Below are 15,827 nucleotides of genomic sequence, written 5' to 3'. Positions count from 1 at the left end.
GTGAAGTACTCGGGCATGCTCCTTGTCCAAATTAGTAACATAGTTCAGAAAGAAATGAAAATGGGAAAACAGTATGTATTCATGGTACAGAAATACCAATTAAAGAAATTATGGCATGCTGAAATTTGAATTCCTGTAGAGCCAAATCTCTTGAGAGCATCTGTAATCATCACTGCTGGGACAAGTGCCTCACTTCCTACTCGATAACACAGATAGCTACAAAGTGCCATGACAGTTTAAGTAAGGACTACAAATTTGTTCTATGGTTAATAAAGCTGAGGCTGAATTCTTGATTCAAGAGTGAGAAGTCACTTAACCCTGCAAATAAACATTTTTACTGTGCTTCACGACATACATGCTTGGTAACTAAAAACTTCAGAGAACAGAAGTGCTGGTACATGCTTTGTATGGCAAATAACATTTTATCACATACATCAAATTCTGTGAGCAACTTGTTTGATATTTTTGTAGAATGTGACTTAAGCATATGCAACTCGTAATTGAATGTAAACATCAGTAAAATGTAGGCAAGTCACTTTTCTGTAGAGTATTTATTTTCCACCTTTTCTAGTTGGAAATTGGTATTTTTGGCATGTCTGTACAGATAATACAATAAACAGCAAAAAAGAGAACATAAGAGAAAGAGACATGACATCCAAAATATTCTTTTGCTTCTTTATGATGTATCTGATAAAATACCTACAAGTAATACTAAACTGCCTTTCCTAGCTTTGTATTTTCCTTATTCTTGTCATTAACATGCTGCTCCCCAATCTTTTCCTGGTTATATTCGTGAGATATACGTTTCCGTAATGTCACTGTGTTAGAGCAGTAATTCCATTTTTCCTGAGCATTTTCCTTTTGTCCACCCAATTTACAAACAAATGTATGCAGCTTAGAGTATTTTGTCCATTTCCCTTCCAAAATTACCCTTCCCAACATTTCTTCAGCAACTAATCCCACATATATAATTTCCAAATTTTCCTAAGTTAATTTCCTTGTCCTTACTTTATTTTTTTATTTTTCATATCTATGTATTTTGTTCTGCTAATTGTTCATTTGACATCCACTTTAATTTTCCATATTCTAGAACTCCTGATAGACAGGTCAAATTTCAGCCATCCATTAATTTCTCAGTTGATGTGTTTAGAACAAACTTTGGAGACTATTTTTAGGGGAAACCCTTCATTTTCTAGAAGCTTTTTATGACCTTGTGGAATCTCATGTAACATTTGTTGCTTTGGTGGGTTAAAGGTTAATTAAAATAAGACTCATTTAAAATTAGTCCAGCCCTCAGAGTTTTGCATCCTTTGCTTTCTTTTCTGTTTCACTAGCAGTTCTCTTTTTTTCTTTGCTCCTCTCTTCTCTTTTTTTTTTCTCTCCTTCCTTCTGTATGTTTTCTTCTTTAAAATTTCATTTGTTGTGTCTTGCCCTTCTTGCAAACAGCTGGCGTAACATTTTCCCTCTGTCCCCTGAATAGGACTGGATGCCACTACTCCAACCAGTTCCCATGAACTTACTATTCCCAATGATGTAAGTGGACCAATAGTCCGTATCTCTTTCTCTTCTCTCGCTCCTCTGCCACCAGAGGGGAAACCTCCCATCTTTGGCTGATCTGTAAACAGTAGCCCCCAGAATAAACTGTACAGCATTTAGTCTGTTGGGGAGAGGGTGCTTAGAGGTTAGTGAAATGCTGGATGGAAGCAGCGGAAGTGACTGTCCCCTCTCGTGTCAGGTCTCCAGCAATGCTGGGTTGGTTGCCTGATGGTGCTGGTGCCAGGGTGCTTCACCGGCTTCATTAAAGCCTGGGTGCCTGCTGCTTTCCTAGATGAGTTTCCAAAACTCATCTCAGGTGGCAGCAGCACGGGTGGTCTCAGCAGAAGGGCTAAAGGGGGTGTAAGAACATGCAGCCCCATGTGCTCTGTGCTGGGCTGGAGTCCTCTGTGCCAGGGAGTGGAGAGCTTGCACCACAATGGCTTGTGCTGTACCAGTCCCCACTGCACCTGCACTTATCCCAGGCATCATTTTTCTTCAGCAAAAAAGCTCCTTCGGTTATGTGAAGGTCCGATATAAAGGGTTATTTGAAAAAACAAGGGTTAGAAACACTCCTGCTTCAGCTACTGGGCTGGCTATGATCAACAGGCCCAGTGTCCATGAGCAATATGGTGCTGAACCTTAAAACAGCTACTCAGAATGCCCAACTGATACACTGTGCATCACGTAAAAATGCCTTCCCCTGTTACTCAATTTCATTGCAAATGGGGTTGGGTTTTTTTTTCAGTTTTCATTGCAAATGAGTCATTTGGAAAATGGAAGTTTTCCCCTCTAGTAAAAAAAGCTTTCAAGCATAAGTGGGAACACAAATAGCAATTAGACTATTTAAAAGATACTTACAATATTGTGCAAGCCCTGTTAAACTCAGTGGCAATGATTTACAGTAAGAAAAAGATACAGAATAACAAAGAAGCGAAGGTGTGAGTGCTGTGACTTCATAAGCTTTTTGTTACTTAAAAGATGCGATTTATCAGTACCTGCTTTACAACCCAATTTATTGTATGTTGAGAATTTTATAGGAGCAACCTGTTTGTCCTTACAGTGCAAATTTTTTTAATCTCGCTTTCAGGCAGATCTTGTTCTTGCCATCAGAGATATAAACCCAAGGTCACTCTTTTGACTTCTTTCGGGGTTCATAGCGGAGAAAGAAAAGAAGGAAGTTTGCCTCGGGTCCTGTAGTGGAGTAGAAAATTTAAAAAAACCATCAGTTTCTCATGTGGGAGGTGTGAAATGCCCCAGCTCAGCACTGTCAGTGAAAAGCAAACACACATCCACACTTTGCTTCTGATGGAAGATTTTTATGGCTATGCTGTGTGAGTCTTGCTGTTGTTGCTAAAGGAGCAAAGTCAAGGCCAAAATGGGGTTAGGCTTAGAAACAGCCTGCACGGGCTCTAGAGGTGGTAAGAGGGAGTTCTGATGTTCACGGGGTGTCAAGGTGTGCATTAAAGCACTGAAGGGCATCAGTGCTGCCCACCAGTGCTCTGTGCATGCCCGTGTCTGTGTGTGCACACTTGGTGTTGCAGTGCCAGCACAGAGGGGAGAACAGGCTCCCATGTCTTATCAGGCATCTGGAGCTACTTGGGAATTTTGCAGGGGGACAGCCAGTTTCCCTGTGCATTTACCCAAGGCATTTGCTCTGCCTGTGCCCCAGCCTATCAGAGGTGCCTTGTCAGTCTGTCCTTGGGCTGCATCAGCAAGAGGGTACCTTCCCTGGGGTCTCCCATTTATAGGGTGTCCCATCACAGCTTCAGTAAGGCTGCTCTCCAGGCAGCCCACTGCAAAAAGTTTTGTATCAGAAATGGTGTGACCAGCAGGATCAGAGAAGTGATTGTCCCCCTGTACTCAGCACTGGTGAGGCCGCACCGTGCATCCTGTGTTGAGTTTGGGTCCCTTAGTTCAGGGAAGACACTGAACTGCTGAAACATGTCCAGAGAAGGGCAGGGAAGCTGGTGAAGGGTCTGAGCACAAGTCCCATGAGGAGCTGCTGAGGCAGCTGGGGTTGTTTAGCCTGGAGAGAGGAGGCTCAGGAGGGACCTCATTGCTCTCTACAGCTACTTGAAAGGGTGTAGCCAGGTGGAAGTACTTACTTCCCAAGTAAGTAAGGTTGTGCCAGGGGAGGTTTTAGGTTGGATATTAGGAAAAATTTCTTCACTGAAAGGGTGGTCAGATATGGGAACAGGCTGTCCAGGGAAGTGGTGGAATCATCATCCCTGGAAGTGTTCAAAAAGACAAAAGAAAGAGATCAGGGCAACAGCAGTTGGGTAATTTGCCCTTGCTTTCCCAGTAAGCATCTCCTAATCCCAGTCTTGATAGACAGGCCATCAGTGTGGTATAATGGTTATTTATCTGGTTGAAGATGAAGGAAGCTGCAGGCCCTGGCACAGAGCTGCAGTGCAGCCCCAAAGTTGCCCATGGCCGGTCCCCCTGCCTGCCCCAACTCCAGGGATTCCCTGTGCTGCACGAGTCCCACAGCTTTCTTATTGTATGTGCTGATTTGTGCAAAAGTGCAGCACACATGAGAACAACATGAGACTTGCAAATACATGCTTTGCAGCTACTAGAGAAGTCAGTGTATATCTGCATGGGCTACAACATATTCTTTAAAACCAAGATAATGATAAGCACATAAAGCCAAAGCCTCAGTGAGAATAAGGAACTGAGAGTTTAGCCTAGTCTACAGCAAATAGATATTAATAGCCATTTGCAAATTACCTAGCTTCATATTGAAATAAATTTTCCTCATTCCCTCTGGCATTAAGGCTGTGACAGAAATTTTTTTTTAATGTTATTAATAATTTCTGTAACAACAGTATACTGCTTTCTTCATACAGTATGCTGACAGTAGCAGCTAACCTGTTGCTTGATAGCAAAGAGATTCTGGAGAATTAAAAAAAAAAATGTTTTACAGAAGGTTATTTCCACATGCTAAAAGCTGAGGCTTCCTCTCCAAATAATAAATTCAGAAGATTTGACTTTCTAGGTTTTTTTCATAACTTCTGTGTAACTCCAAAAAGAGAACAGAAAGGACATTTCTCTTGGTCCCTCTCAGAAGTCACTTTGATCCTTACCTAGCATCTCCTTTTGCTCATCAAAACCTCTTACAGGGGCATTTGGTTGCCTTTCGTTCCTTGCTGGGATCTTGATTGTTCTATCACTGCTGCCCAAGTTACTCAATATAAGTGTGTTTCACCTAAATCCGAGAAAAAAGTGGCATTAACAGTGGCAAGTTCTTAAAAGAATGGCAGAAATGGCATCCATGGGTGTAGGGGATTGGACACAGAAAGCAGATGTTTTAAGATTTCATAATTCAATCTTCCAGAATGCCCATTGACAATAAACGAACAAACCAATAAAAATGAAACAATCTGTCTGATTAAAAATTGGCCATATTTTACATATATGTGGGAGAGACAGGGACAAGTAATGGGAAAGCAACTTACCCCTCCAAAAGCACCAAGAAATTTTAAGATCAGTATTCCATAGACAGAAATGCCAGTCCATCCAATTTGGATATGGCACACTTGAAGAACTGCCTCTATTTCGCCATGGTGCCTTAAATACTTCCCTGCAAATAACAAAGGGGGACCCACATCATCAGAATTTTCTTGGAAAATACTGAAAATACCCAGTATCAGCTCCACAGGGAGCATGTGGCACTGCTTCTTCCACTAGCAGTCCCTGGAAGACTGAGCTCTCCTCTTTGCAGATCCCGAATCCACTGCCTGCAATGGGGAGAATGGGCACAATCCATTGAGGAGAACATTAGGGCAGTATCCAACCCTAGCTGTGACTTCCAGTGGGACCACCCACTGCGAACATGTTACAGGAAAAGTACACCTCACCCTCCATACAACCCTCTTCCAGAAAAGTCCTGAGAACAAGTGCCACGTTCTTACAAAACTAAGATGCTGGCTAAGTCCATCCCCAGCTCAGAAGCTTTCCAGTTGTATGAGAGGATTTAGAATCAATGGTTAGGCAAAGACTTAATAATCTGTACAAGATGTGCCGGGAAAGGTTCTGCAGTAGTGTAAGTCAAAGCACTTCTACTGAAGGCAAGGGATTTCTGGATTCAAGCTCAGTAAATTTACCTTACTGCTGACAGCTTCCCATGTAGTAGAGAAATAATGCTCAGAGGAAAAACACAGAATTAACCATATTCTGTCAGTTAGCAATGCCTATGAGGATAGTTTTTGTATTTTTTAATATGTTTGCACATGGCCTGATTTGCATCTCCCCTTAATCTAAGAAAATGGCATTGGATTCCTCAAGTAGACCTGTCCGAAGAATCAGTAGAATGATTTTGCAGATTTAATATGTATCAAAGGCAAAGCGAAACCACTGTTTAGCATTGAAAGTAATTTTCCCCAGAACCACCTACTGCTCACTTTAGGGAATGGGATGGAAACCAGTGTTGGGCCCTCAATAAATTGAAATGCACACAAATCTGCAGCAACAAATATTGAGTTATAAAACCCAGTAAGTAATAAGAAGGCTCATTTCTGAACATGGGTTCTCAGTTTTTTATATGTCTTCTTGCAAAGTCTGTGAAAATTGTTATAATCCAGATTTTGCATTATCCTAGCAAGGAAAGTGACATTTCTTTTCATTATTTTTGTTTTGTTTTTAAGAGATACAGATTATTTAAGCATCTTTTTCCAGGCCCTGCTGTAAGTCTGTAAAGAACTATAATCAAACCTCAGGAGATTATTTCTCCCTATAGAGTACTATGCCCTGGACTTTCTAATTAAAAATCCACAAAACAAAAAACTCAAACCTGAAGCTAAGAAAGCTTGTATAGCTTTCTGAAAAGTGATTGAAGAGTCTCATTGATGATGCTCAACTAATGAAGAAACTTTGCCAAAGCAAACAGACTTGTTCTGTGTTGGCAGAGGAGAACCAAGGGAAACCATGTGTACCTGTGGACAGGTATGGTCAACTGCTCCAGATAGCAGATACCAAGTTGCAGAGGCTAATTCTTTGCCCTTTTTACAAGCACTACACTATAAAAATCCTTTTGCCTTTGAGAAAAGCATTATTTAAAAAGAAAGTGATCTCCATGCCACTTCCTGTTCTGCAGCATTGGACTGTTATTATTAGGCTCTGTCAGTTCTTAAGCATTACAAGAAAGATATATATATATATATATAGAGATAGATAGATATTTAGCATTTATATTTACTGCTGTGGAAAAATAAAAAAATGGAAGAGAGGGACATGAACCAGAGATGACATAGCATATTGGGAGAAAATGTCAGGATCAAGAGTTTGGGAGGAATCACAGCAGACTTTTGAGTCCCACTCATTAAGAGTCCAGACTCCTGATTCAGTCCAGTTTGCACTCGTACCAGCAGAACTTTACTGAAGAACAGAGTAAAGCTAGAAAAAGGCAAAAAGCAGAACCTCTGTTTTACAGTTGTTTGGTTTGGAGTTTTTTTGGCACGAGGAGAAATTGAGGGTGAGGGAAGATGGATGGAAGTGGTATAGAGAAAGTGAAAAGGGAACCATTTTTATCTGGTGCTCACAGTCCGAGAAGGAGGGTACATCAGCTGAAATTTTGAGTTGTGCAAACAAGGGCGATACAACACAGAAGCAAGCTCTGCAGGTCACTGTCGTGGCCCTTGGGCAGCAAAAGGAGAAACAAGTTCAAAAAGAAATTGTCAGACACATGAACTATAGAGCATAAAGGCAGAGATACCAGGTGCTGCTCAGGTATGTAAGCCTTAGGTGGAAATTTGGGATACCAGTGGTAATTTTTTTTTTATACCTCACACTGGTTCTGTCTTCTTTTTTTGTAAGGGTGTGCTACTGCCACAGGCTGCTGGGCTGGGTGCACATCTGATCTGAGCTCTTCCACTCACTTCTTGAGAAAGTTAAAATACATGTGCGTATACATATACATATATTGTGTGTGTGTGTGTGTTATATATTTATAATACATGCATTCACAGAATCACAGAATGGGTCAGATTGGAAAGGACCACAGTGGGTCATCTGGTCCAACCTCCCTGCTCAAGCAGGGTCATCGTAGAGCACATGGCACAGGATTGTGTCCAGGCAGTTCTTGACTACTTCCAGTCAGGGAGACTCCACAGCTGCTCTGTCACCCACACAGTAAAGTTCTTCCTCATGTTGAGGTGGAATTTTCTGTGCATTAGTTTCTGCCCGTTGCCTCTTGTCCTATTGCTTGGCACTATCAAGAAGAGCCTGGGTCCATCCTCTTGCCCCCCCTTTTTCAGATACCTCAGACATTGATGAGATCCCCTCTCAGTTGTCTCTTCTCAAGGATGAACAGACCCAGCTCCCTCAGCTTTCCTCATAATCATCTTTGTGGCCGTCCTCTGGAGCTGCTCCAGGAGCTCCATGTTTTTCTTGTCCTGAGGAGCCCAGAACTGGACACAGCACTCCAGATGTGGCCTCACTAGGGCTCCATAGAAGGGTAGGATCACCTCCCTCGACCTGCTGGCAATGCTCTTGCTAATGCACCCTAGAATATCGTTGGCATTCTTGGCCTCCAGGGCATACAGCTGGCTCATGGACAGCTTGTTTTCCACCAGGATCCCCAGCTCCTTCTCAGCAGGTCAGCCCCCAGCCTGTACTGCCTGGGGTTATTCTTCCCCAGGTGCAGGACCCTGCACTTGCCTTTGCTGAATTTCAGAAGGTTCCTCTCTGCCCACCTCTCCAACCTGTCGAGGTCCTTCTGAAGGGCTGCACAGTACTCTGGGGTATCAGCCACTCCTCCTGGCTTTGTGTCAACAGTGAACTTGCTGAGAAAGGATCTGCCCCTTCATCCAAGTCATTGCTGAATAAGTTAAACAATACTGGCCCAGTATTGAACCCTGGGGAACACCGCTAGTGACAGGCCTCCAACTAGATCCTGTGCCACTGATTACTATAGTATTATACTATAGTGTATAGTGGGCTTGGTAAATCCTATAGTAGGTTTGTCTCCTCTCCCACGTAGGCCAGAGATAGGTGTTTGGATGCAATTTGACATGGTTTTATCTCAAAGCAAGGCTAGGCAGGTGTTTCTATGTGAAACCAAATGTTCATGGCCTGATTGATCAAAGCTTTTTAGATGAAAACTTCTTCAAGAACACATCAGCTCTTGATTATTAAGGTACTGCACAAATTGCAGTGTAAGTAACCTGTAATGGGAAAGGCACCCCAGAGAGACCCCCAGCACTGCTGTCCTTCCTGCATGGCAAATGGAGTAGTGTATTCTGCATGAGCAGAATACGTGCGGGTTGTGTCATGGATTGCAGAGTGTGTTTAAGCAGCCTGATGTGACAGCAACAAAGGATGACTTTGGAGAGCTTCAGATGAAAGGTTACCAAACCTCTCTTTGAGATGCTTGCATCACCAGTATCCATGACCGGTCTGGACTGAATCCTCACTCCGTAACTCAAAGTCAGCTAGGAGATTGCAAATTCTTTGCACTGACCCACCTGGGTTACAAGCTGGGGGTCACTGGAGGACCTCCAGCACATAGAAGTGGCAGCTTCCTGAATGACCCATCAAGTGCCTTCTCTGTGCTCTGGTTGCTCTCTTGTCCTGCATTACCTTCACTACCTGCAGACCAGTGAGACTGAGGTGTAGGAAGTGGAGGCTTAGAGATCTCTGTGCTGCCAGCAGCTGGCCAATGCAGGCACATTTGTGTGCACAGACAGGCTGGAGGCTCCCTGGTGAAGCTCAGATCAGTCCTCTGCACTGGCATGTGCAGTCACACTCTAAGACAGGTCCTTGGGATAAGGACAGGGAGCTCAGAGAAGCCCTCCTGTTGTAACAGGATGGGAAATCCTGTGTGCATTTCCTGCCACCCCATTTCCCCACCTCGTGGTTGCTCCTCTTGTGCTTGGTCTTTGTTTCAGCTACCCAGGTACCCACTTCGGCTTTCTGTTTGTCCCTGAGTGTGAAGCAAGGATTGCGTTGGGAGGTTTTTCTTCTTTTGATAAAATGTCTGGACAATGCGAATCTGTTTCTGGCAAGTTACTTCAAGTACTACAGTACCAAAAAGGAGAACGTGTCAGGGCCTGAAGCAGCAGGAAGGGTTGGAGGGGAAGGCAATCTCTGCATTTTGGCACATCCTTCTGCAAAACTGGCAGCAACATCCCAGTGTCAACAGACATTTCCAAAGTTTCCATTTTCTACCCGTTCTGGCCATTGCTGAGCTTCTCAACACCCATCCTTCCCATCCTTCCTTAACACAGAACAAAAGCCTCCTCCTCACCCTTACAGAAACCAAAACATCTCTGCCTCAGCTGCTGGCTCAGTGCCTACTTGCTGGAGGAGCAACACCCCGGTACACACATGCCCACACAACACACAACTCAGGCTCAGTTTTATTCACAATATATGAGTTTCGGTAAGCATCTGTAAAGGAAAGCAGATAAATTTCAGTCTCTTCCTATGCCTGCTTCTGCCTGCAGTTACAGAGCTGTAAATCCCACTGACTTTAATCAGACAGTACCTGGCCAAGCAAGAACCACATGTTCCCAGGGAGGTCTAGGACTAGCAGCGCACTGGAAGGGTACAGAGCTGCACGTGGCAGCTTTGGATGGTCAGCCTGACTTCCAGCTGGTGTTCTTGGCTTGCTGCTGCCACTGGCAAGTCAGGCTGGGCTGTGTTTTGTTTTCCTCAGCACCATGGCACACTGCCATTTTCTGCCATGGGAGATAGCAAAATAGTTTGATAGTGAGTTAATAATAACCATGTAGCAGCAGGGCTGGATCTAGAGCCATAGAGCCAATAGGCTGCACCAGTTACCCCTTCCAAACAGCACAGCAAAAATCTGTTTTGCTACTGAGCTTTTCATAACCGTGTTTTTAGCAGTACTACAGATTGCAGTTAAGTGGTTTTTGCTTGTGTCTGTGGCACTAATCTCAGTCTTTGTCCCACTCCAGTTAATAGGCTGCATTATTGGCAGACAAGGCAGTAAGATAAATGAAATCAGGCAGATGTCAGGAGCGCAGATCAAGATTGCTAATGCCACAGAAGGCTCCGCAGAACGACAAGTTACAATCACAGGATCCCCTGCAAACATCAGCTTAGCACAGTACCTCATTAATGCAAGGTAAGTTTGCTTTGTAAGTGATCATGCTTCTGCGAGGTTGCTCTGTCTGCTCTCCAGCAAATGTCTGTCCTGGGTAGATCCAGAAAGTTGCTTTGCAGTGTCCATTTCGCATAGTATTACTCAATTCCTAATGGGTTGTAAAGCCTGTATCATTAGAAGCTGTGTTTGCTGTTGGTTTATATGGAAAGGAGCTTAATCTGGTGCAATTCCAGGTACACGTTGAATGACAAAAGCTGCAAAATCTGAATACTCATATTATCATCCACCTAAAATATAAGCAGATAAATTAAATTAAATGACAATCATAAATGCTTTAGAAGAAAATACTTTTCACAGATGCATTTTACTGTCCTAAATGGCAAATATAGTGAAACAGATTGCAAAACAGATTTAATTTACCAAGTGGAAATTGCCACTCAGAGTTGATTTCAAACTGACATTTGGTTGCTCAAAAGGCATGGGATTTATTTTTTCGGAGGCAGCGCCACAAATTTGTAAGAAGCATTCCCTAATGAGACAGAGTGAGACTCCCTGCTTCTTCACTTCTCGGTCCCAGAATTATTGAAAGCACTGGCTGATTAGCTAAGCCATGACAATGGTTAAAGTGTCTAACAGTTTTTATATGATTATATAGAAAAATATTAAAATTGATGCCGCCTTTATTTGCAATTATCCAGAGAAGAAAGTGCAATGGATGTAGCGCTGTCTCATAGATCTACTTGCAAACAGTGGACTGAGACAATATATTGTGGGGGAGGGGCAGTATCTATGTATTTTATGGCTTTTTTTCTTTTATTTTTTTTTCCCCACAAAAATACTGTGATATGAATCAAGCTTTGTGTTTAACTATGTTTGCTGTTAAGGTAGTACAAAGCACGTGATTTATGTGGGGGCTGTAGTCATAGCAGGTCTACAGCTTCCTATGGTCCAACCTCCTCTCCATCCCAGTTGTGTAGTGCACCAGTGAAAACTACTGTAAATGGAGTGGAGGACGTTTGTGCAGCTCTGTGTTACAGCAAACAAAAATACTATTTTTTATAATTCAGTCTGAAAACAGCTTCCTAGGGAAAAATATATTGAGGGGTGGCACTGTGAAAACTAAGATAAACCATTTCCAGAATCTTAAAACAACCTACAGCTCTTTTGATTTATATTCTTTGTAGCAAATATAAGTCACTTCCGTAAGCCCTGTAATCAAATAAAAATGTGTTCCCTCCTTTAACCCTTAAGGATATGTTCTTCTCTTGGTGTTCAGGGATTCCCCACACATCGAGACGAGAATAGACCCCTTCATTTTTAGTTGCACAAACACCATATGGCATGCATCTGGATCTCGGAAGATAACAATTTAAGATCTTCAAGACAGCTAAAGCATGCAAATAAAGTAATGCACTTATTAATGGAATTGCAGTGAGCTGCTCACCAGAGACAGACTCTAGTGAACAAACCTGTTTGACTCACTTTAGAAAAGCCTGTGAACTCTCACACTTCTGTTGATTACTGTCTAATGATTCTTTTGACGGAATGGGATCTATATGAGGTCTTTTAACATACTTTGGCAAAGAAGAAAGCTTCTCAGCAGTCATATACTACGGATACTCAATACCCTGTGAAACCAGAAACAAAATATTTTCTTCTTGTTAAATTTCTAGATAGAAGTCATTTGTTACCATCGTCTACAATAAACCATCATATATTATGTACCATGTGTTGAAACTGTATTTAGATGAAGTGACTTCATTTGTAAATGAAGACCTTAAAGTAATGTTTAATAAATTAAGCTGTAAGGTAACATAGGAAATTAAGGTGGCTTTTTCATTTTAAAAAGTGACACTGTTCCAGATCTCTCCTTTCACAAGAGACACTCCTGTCCAGCCAGGTGCCACCACAGCAGCAGTGCTTGGTGGCAGTTGCACTGGAGAAAGGACTGAGAAACTGTCAGGCAAGTGGGAGGTTTGCTCTAGCTGGGGTTTAGGTGCTCAGGCAGGTGTCTGAGGGTCAGAGCCAGGCGGCTGCTGCTGCTGCTGCTTTTGCTGCCTCTGTGTGCTGGGGACATCTCAGGGTTATGTCAGTCCTAAACCTGTCACAAGTGATGCCTTCTCTTTTAAAGATGGTGGCATAAAACAGCACTGGGGAAGAGATGAGTACACTATAGTACTGCCCAAAGTATAGTCTGGTATGGGAAAATAATAATTATAAAAAGTAAAAGCCATATAAGCATTCAGTGTAAGGTAGACTTTTTCTTTTTTCTCCCGCACCGGATCTGTCGTTTATGGAAATTTGGTTTCCAGGGCCGGTATTTCTGCATAAACCAGTGTCTTTCAGCAGCATAAGATGTAAAAAATCCAAACTAATCTATCCACAGTAATCCTGAAACATTCTGCGTGTATCTTTAAACTATCCTCCAACCAAAGTTGCTATCTATAGAATAATTTATCAGCTTGCTTTAAGACTTTTGTTGCAATCTGGTGTTGGATATGTACATAGTATACTCTAAATTATAGATATATAAATATATTGATACAATATCAAGACAGAGATATAAATATTTCTAAAGTATTGTTTTGATTCTGTGTTGATTATCTGAGCACTGACCTCTGTATGAGTAGAACATGTCCTAGTTTGTTTGCAGTAGAACTGTCTTATTTCCTGTAAAACCTTCTGTCTCTTAACTGGTCTCCACTGTAGTAACTGGATTTTCATTACTCAATTCCATCTTCTAGCTTTTATTAAGAACGAACCGCAGTTTAGTTTTCCTGTGTAAGACTCGGCTTTGGATTATAAATGAACTGTAGCTAGCAGCACTTGCTCCTTGTTGAAGGGCAGTTTCCTGAAAGGTATTTTTTTACTGTCCTTTTCTCAAGGGGTTCATTCATAGAGCTAATAGGACTGCCAAAGCCACATCTGAGCTCTGTTCTTTTCAGCAATTTTGCGTGATGCAGGATGTGCCCTTCAGTGTATATATTCAGAAAGCATAGCTCTTCAAAGAGACAATGTAAAATTGTATGAAGGCTGCCTCATCCACTTTCACATTTAATTTTATTGCATCCACAACTGGTTTGGGAAACTGCCACTGCCATGGGACAACTGACAGTTAACCTGATGAACTTTCTCCTTATGTGTTGCCCTTATGTTTCCAGTAACAAATGGGAAGCAGGGCAAATTACTGCTACAATCATACCTGTGTGAGTACACCAGAGACAGGGAGTTCGAATGGCTGCTACCAGCACCAGCATTTGGTCTGTGGGATCTGTTCTCCTTGCTGGTGCAGGAAAAATCTCAGGCTCAAACACCTTCCCTTATCAGTAGGGATTTTTTTTGTTTCTGTTAAATGCACAGTAGGCAAATTTGGAGTCACTGAAACACTTGAGTCCTGCATTATCTTTCTATATGCCTCCCTCCCAGAATAATACTGAGTCATATTAAAAAATCCAGCTGTATAAACTGAGTTTTTCAAAACATACAGGGTATCACATATAACTCCTACACCCCCAAGTCGAGGATGTACACTGGAGTTGAATTCACTGATTCAGTGGTCTTGATGTAAATCCCTCAGTCTGAGCAGACTGCAAGTAGCATGTGCTGACAGCACAAGGATGATTTTCTCTCTGCAAAGAACAGCTCTGCTGCGAGGGTTAGAAAAATTCTGAGTTGCTCATCCATGGGGACAGATAAAGACCACCAGGGAGGAAAATAAAAACTTTACCTCCCACAAAGCAGTCTGCATTTCATGCACTCACCCTCCTCCCCTCCCATCTCCTCACAGCTAATGTGCGCCTTCCAACTTCCCAGCAAAAGCCGCTGAGGAGTTAATACTCCAAGAGCCCTCTTTCACGAGAAAGAGAGAAGCTCAGTGCTTAAGCTCTCCCTCTCTTCTCCATTTTCCTCTCCCCAGCTCAGACCCATTCCAAGTATCCTTTAGACTTGCCCTCAGCAGCAGTGCTTTGGGAAGCTCTAGTCCCATGTCCCCATTCCCTACGTAGCGCTGGTTGATCGCTTGCATCCTTGCTCGAACCTTTCTCTGGCTGTCAATAGCCCAGAGGCTGTTACTCTCAAAACTGCGTGTAAGTCTAAGGTGAGGAAAAGCGAGGCTCTTGCAAGCCCTGTGTAGGGTGATTGTGCTCCCCTCCCAGCCTGTAGTCTGGCTACAGCTGCTCTGCAGGCCTGCACACCCTGTCCCCAACAGGGACCAGCACAAACCCTATGCTAGGAAGCCTCGTAGGGCCCGATGTGGTTTGGTAAGAAAGAGGCAGGTCCTCTGCAGAGACAGTTAGCAGCTTGTTTGCACTCCAGTCTGGAGGGGAGGAGCTTCTGCGGCTCCTCAGATCACCTAAGGAGAAAGCCCAGGAGCCTGACAAGTTAGTAATTACCACAAAGAAAACCCCAAATTTAATAGGAATATACATATAACTGTAGCTAGCAAAGATTTCCTAGCCCATAGTTCTATTTATATGCTAGGCTGCTATAGCTCACAGCTGGTCACCTGCAAAATGCATCCTGAAATTAATACTTAGGTTATTTGCTGGCCCAAAAGCCAGTGCACAAGCTGCAACAAACAAACAGCAAAGAGAGGATTTATTTAGGCAAACATTTTGTCATCTGAAAAAAAAAGATGCGTCCTTGGAAATACTGTCTAAAAATGTACAGAAAAGCAGGAGTATGTGGGCCAAACTCATCTCACCCACTGATGGGTGGAGTTAGGCTAAAGTGAAGGTGGTTTGATACCTACATCCTCCAAAAAGAGCCCATCGCTTCCTTGGGCTCGGAGGTTGGGTCAGCCTTGAACTTCCTCATGCTGTTGGGGTCTGTCTGAGGATATGTATGTTGTATCCATGTAGTACCTTGTCTGTCAGCTGGTAAGCTTTTTCATGTTCACTGTAACCACTGCCACAAGCTCAGAAAGGATACCACTGCTGTGTAAGCCGGGGTGTTTTTCAGTGTTCCTTTTTTACTAATTAACTTGATTAATAATTAGATTGCATAAATATTTTGTTGTGATATTAAAAAGTCTGGGGGAAGTACAAACCAAAGTGAACACACTGGCTAATCTGGTTTGTTTTATATGAAAAATGCACATTGACCTCACAGTGAATGAAATGAAAAACTAACTTGCTTAAAAAAAAAAAAAACCAACCAAAACTTAATGCCTTAAATGGAAGCAGCAAACTGTTGCTCAATCTCCTCTCATCCTAGCAAAATGACA

General features: G+C 42.6%; 1 protein-coding gene across 20 annotated transcripts in view; it reads left to right on the top strand.

Annotated features, from left to right (window-relative positions):
- Nucleotides 1–15,827, top strand: part of LOC116799594 (poly(rC)-binding protein 3-like) — a 497,681-nt gene that overhangs the window by 466,668 nt on the left and 15,186 nt on the right. For 15 of the 20 annotated variants that reach the window (XM_032712951.1, XM_032712978.1, XM_032712959.1 and 12 more), the window contains 2 exons: nucleotides 1,481–1,533; nucleotides 10,455–10,624. The exons of 2 other annotated variants lie outside the window; for them this stretch is intronic. In XM_032712951.1, coding sequence (XP_032568842.1) covers nucleotides 1,481–1,533; nucleotides 10,455–10,624 — 223 coding nt within the window. Of the gene's footprint in view, nucleotides 1–1,480; nucleotides 1,534–10,454; nucleotides 10,625–11,854; nucleotides 15,754–15,827 lie in introns of those variants that run through there. 3 more of the 20 variants (XM_032712924.1, XM_032712934.1, XM_032712941.1) reach the window with 2 other exon arrangements.

This window comes from Chiroxiphia lanceolata, chromosome 1, assembly GCF_009829145.1.
Source record: "Chiroxiphia lanceolata isolate bChiLan1 chromosome 1, bChiLan1.pri, whole genome shotgun sequence".
In the NCBI taxonomy this organism is placed as follows: Eukaryota; Metazoa; Chordata; class Aves; order Passeriformes; family Pipridae; genus Chiroxiphia; species Chiroxiphia lanceolata.
This window is presented reverse-complemented; position numbering and strand designations above follow the sequence as displayed.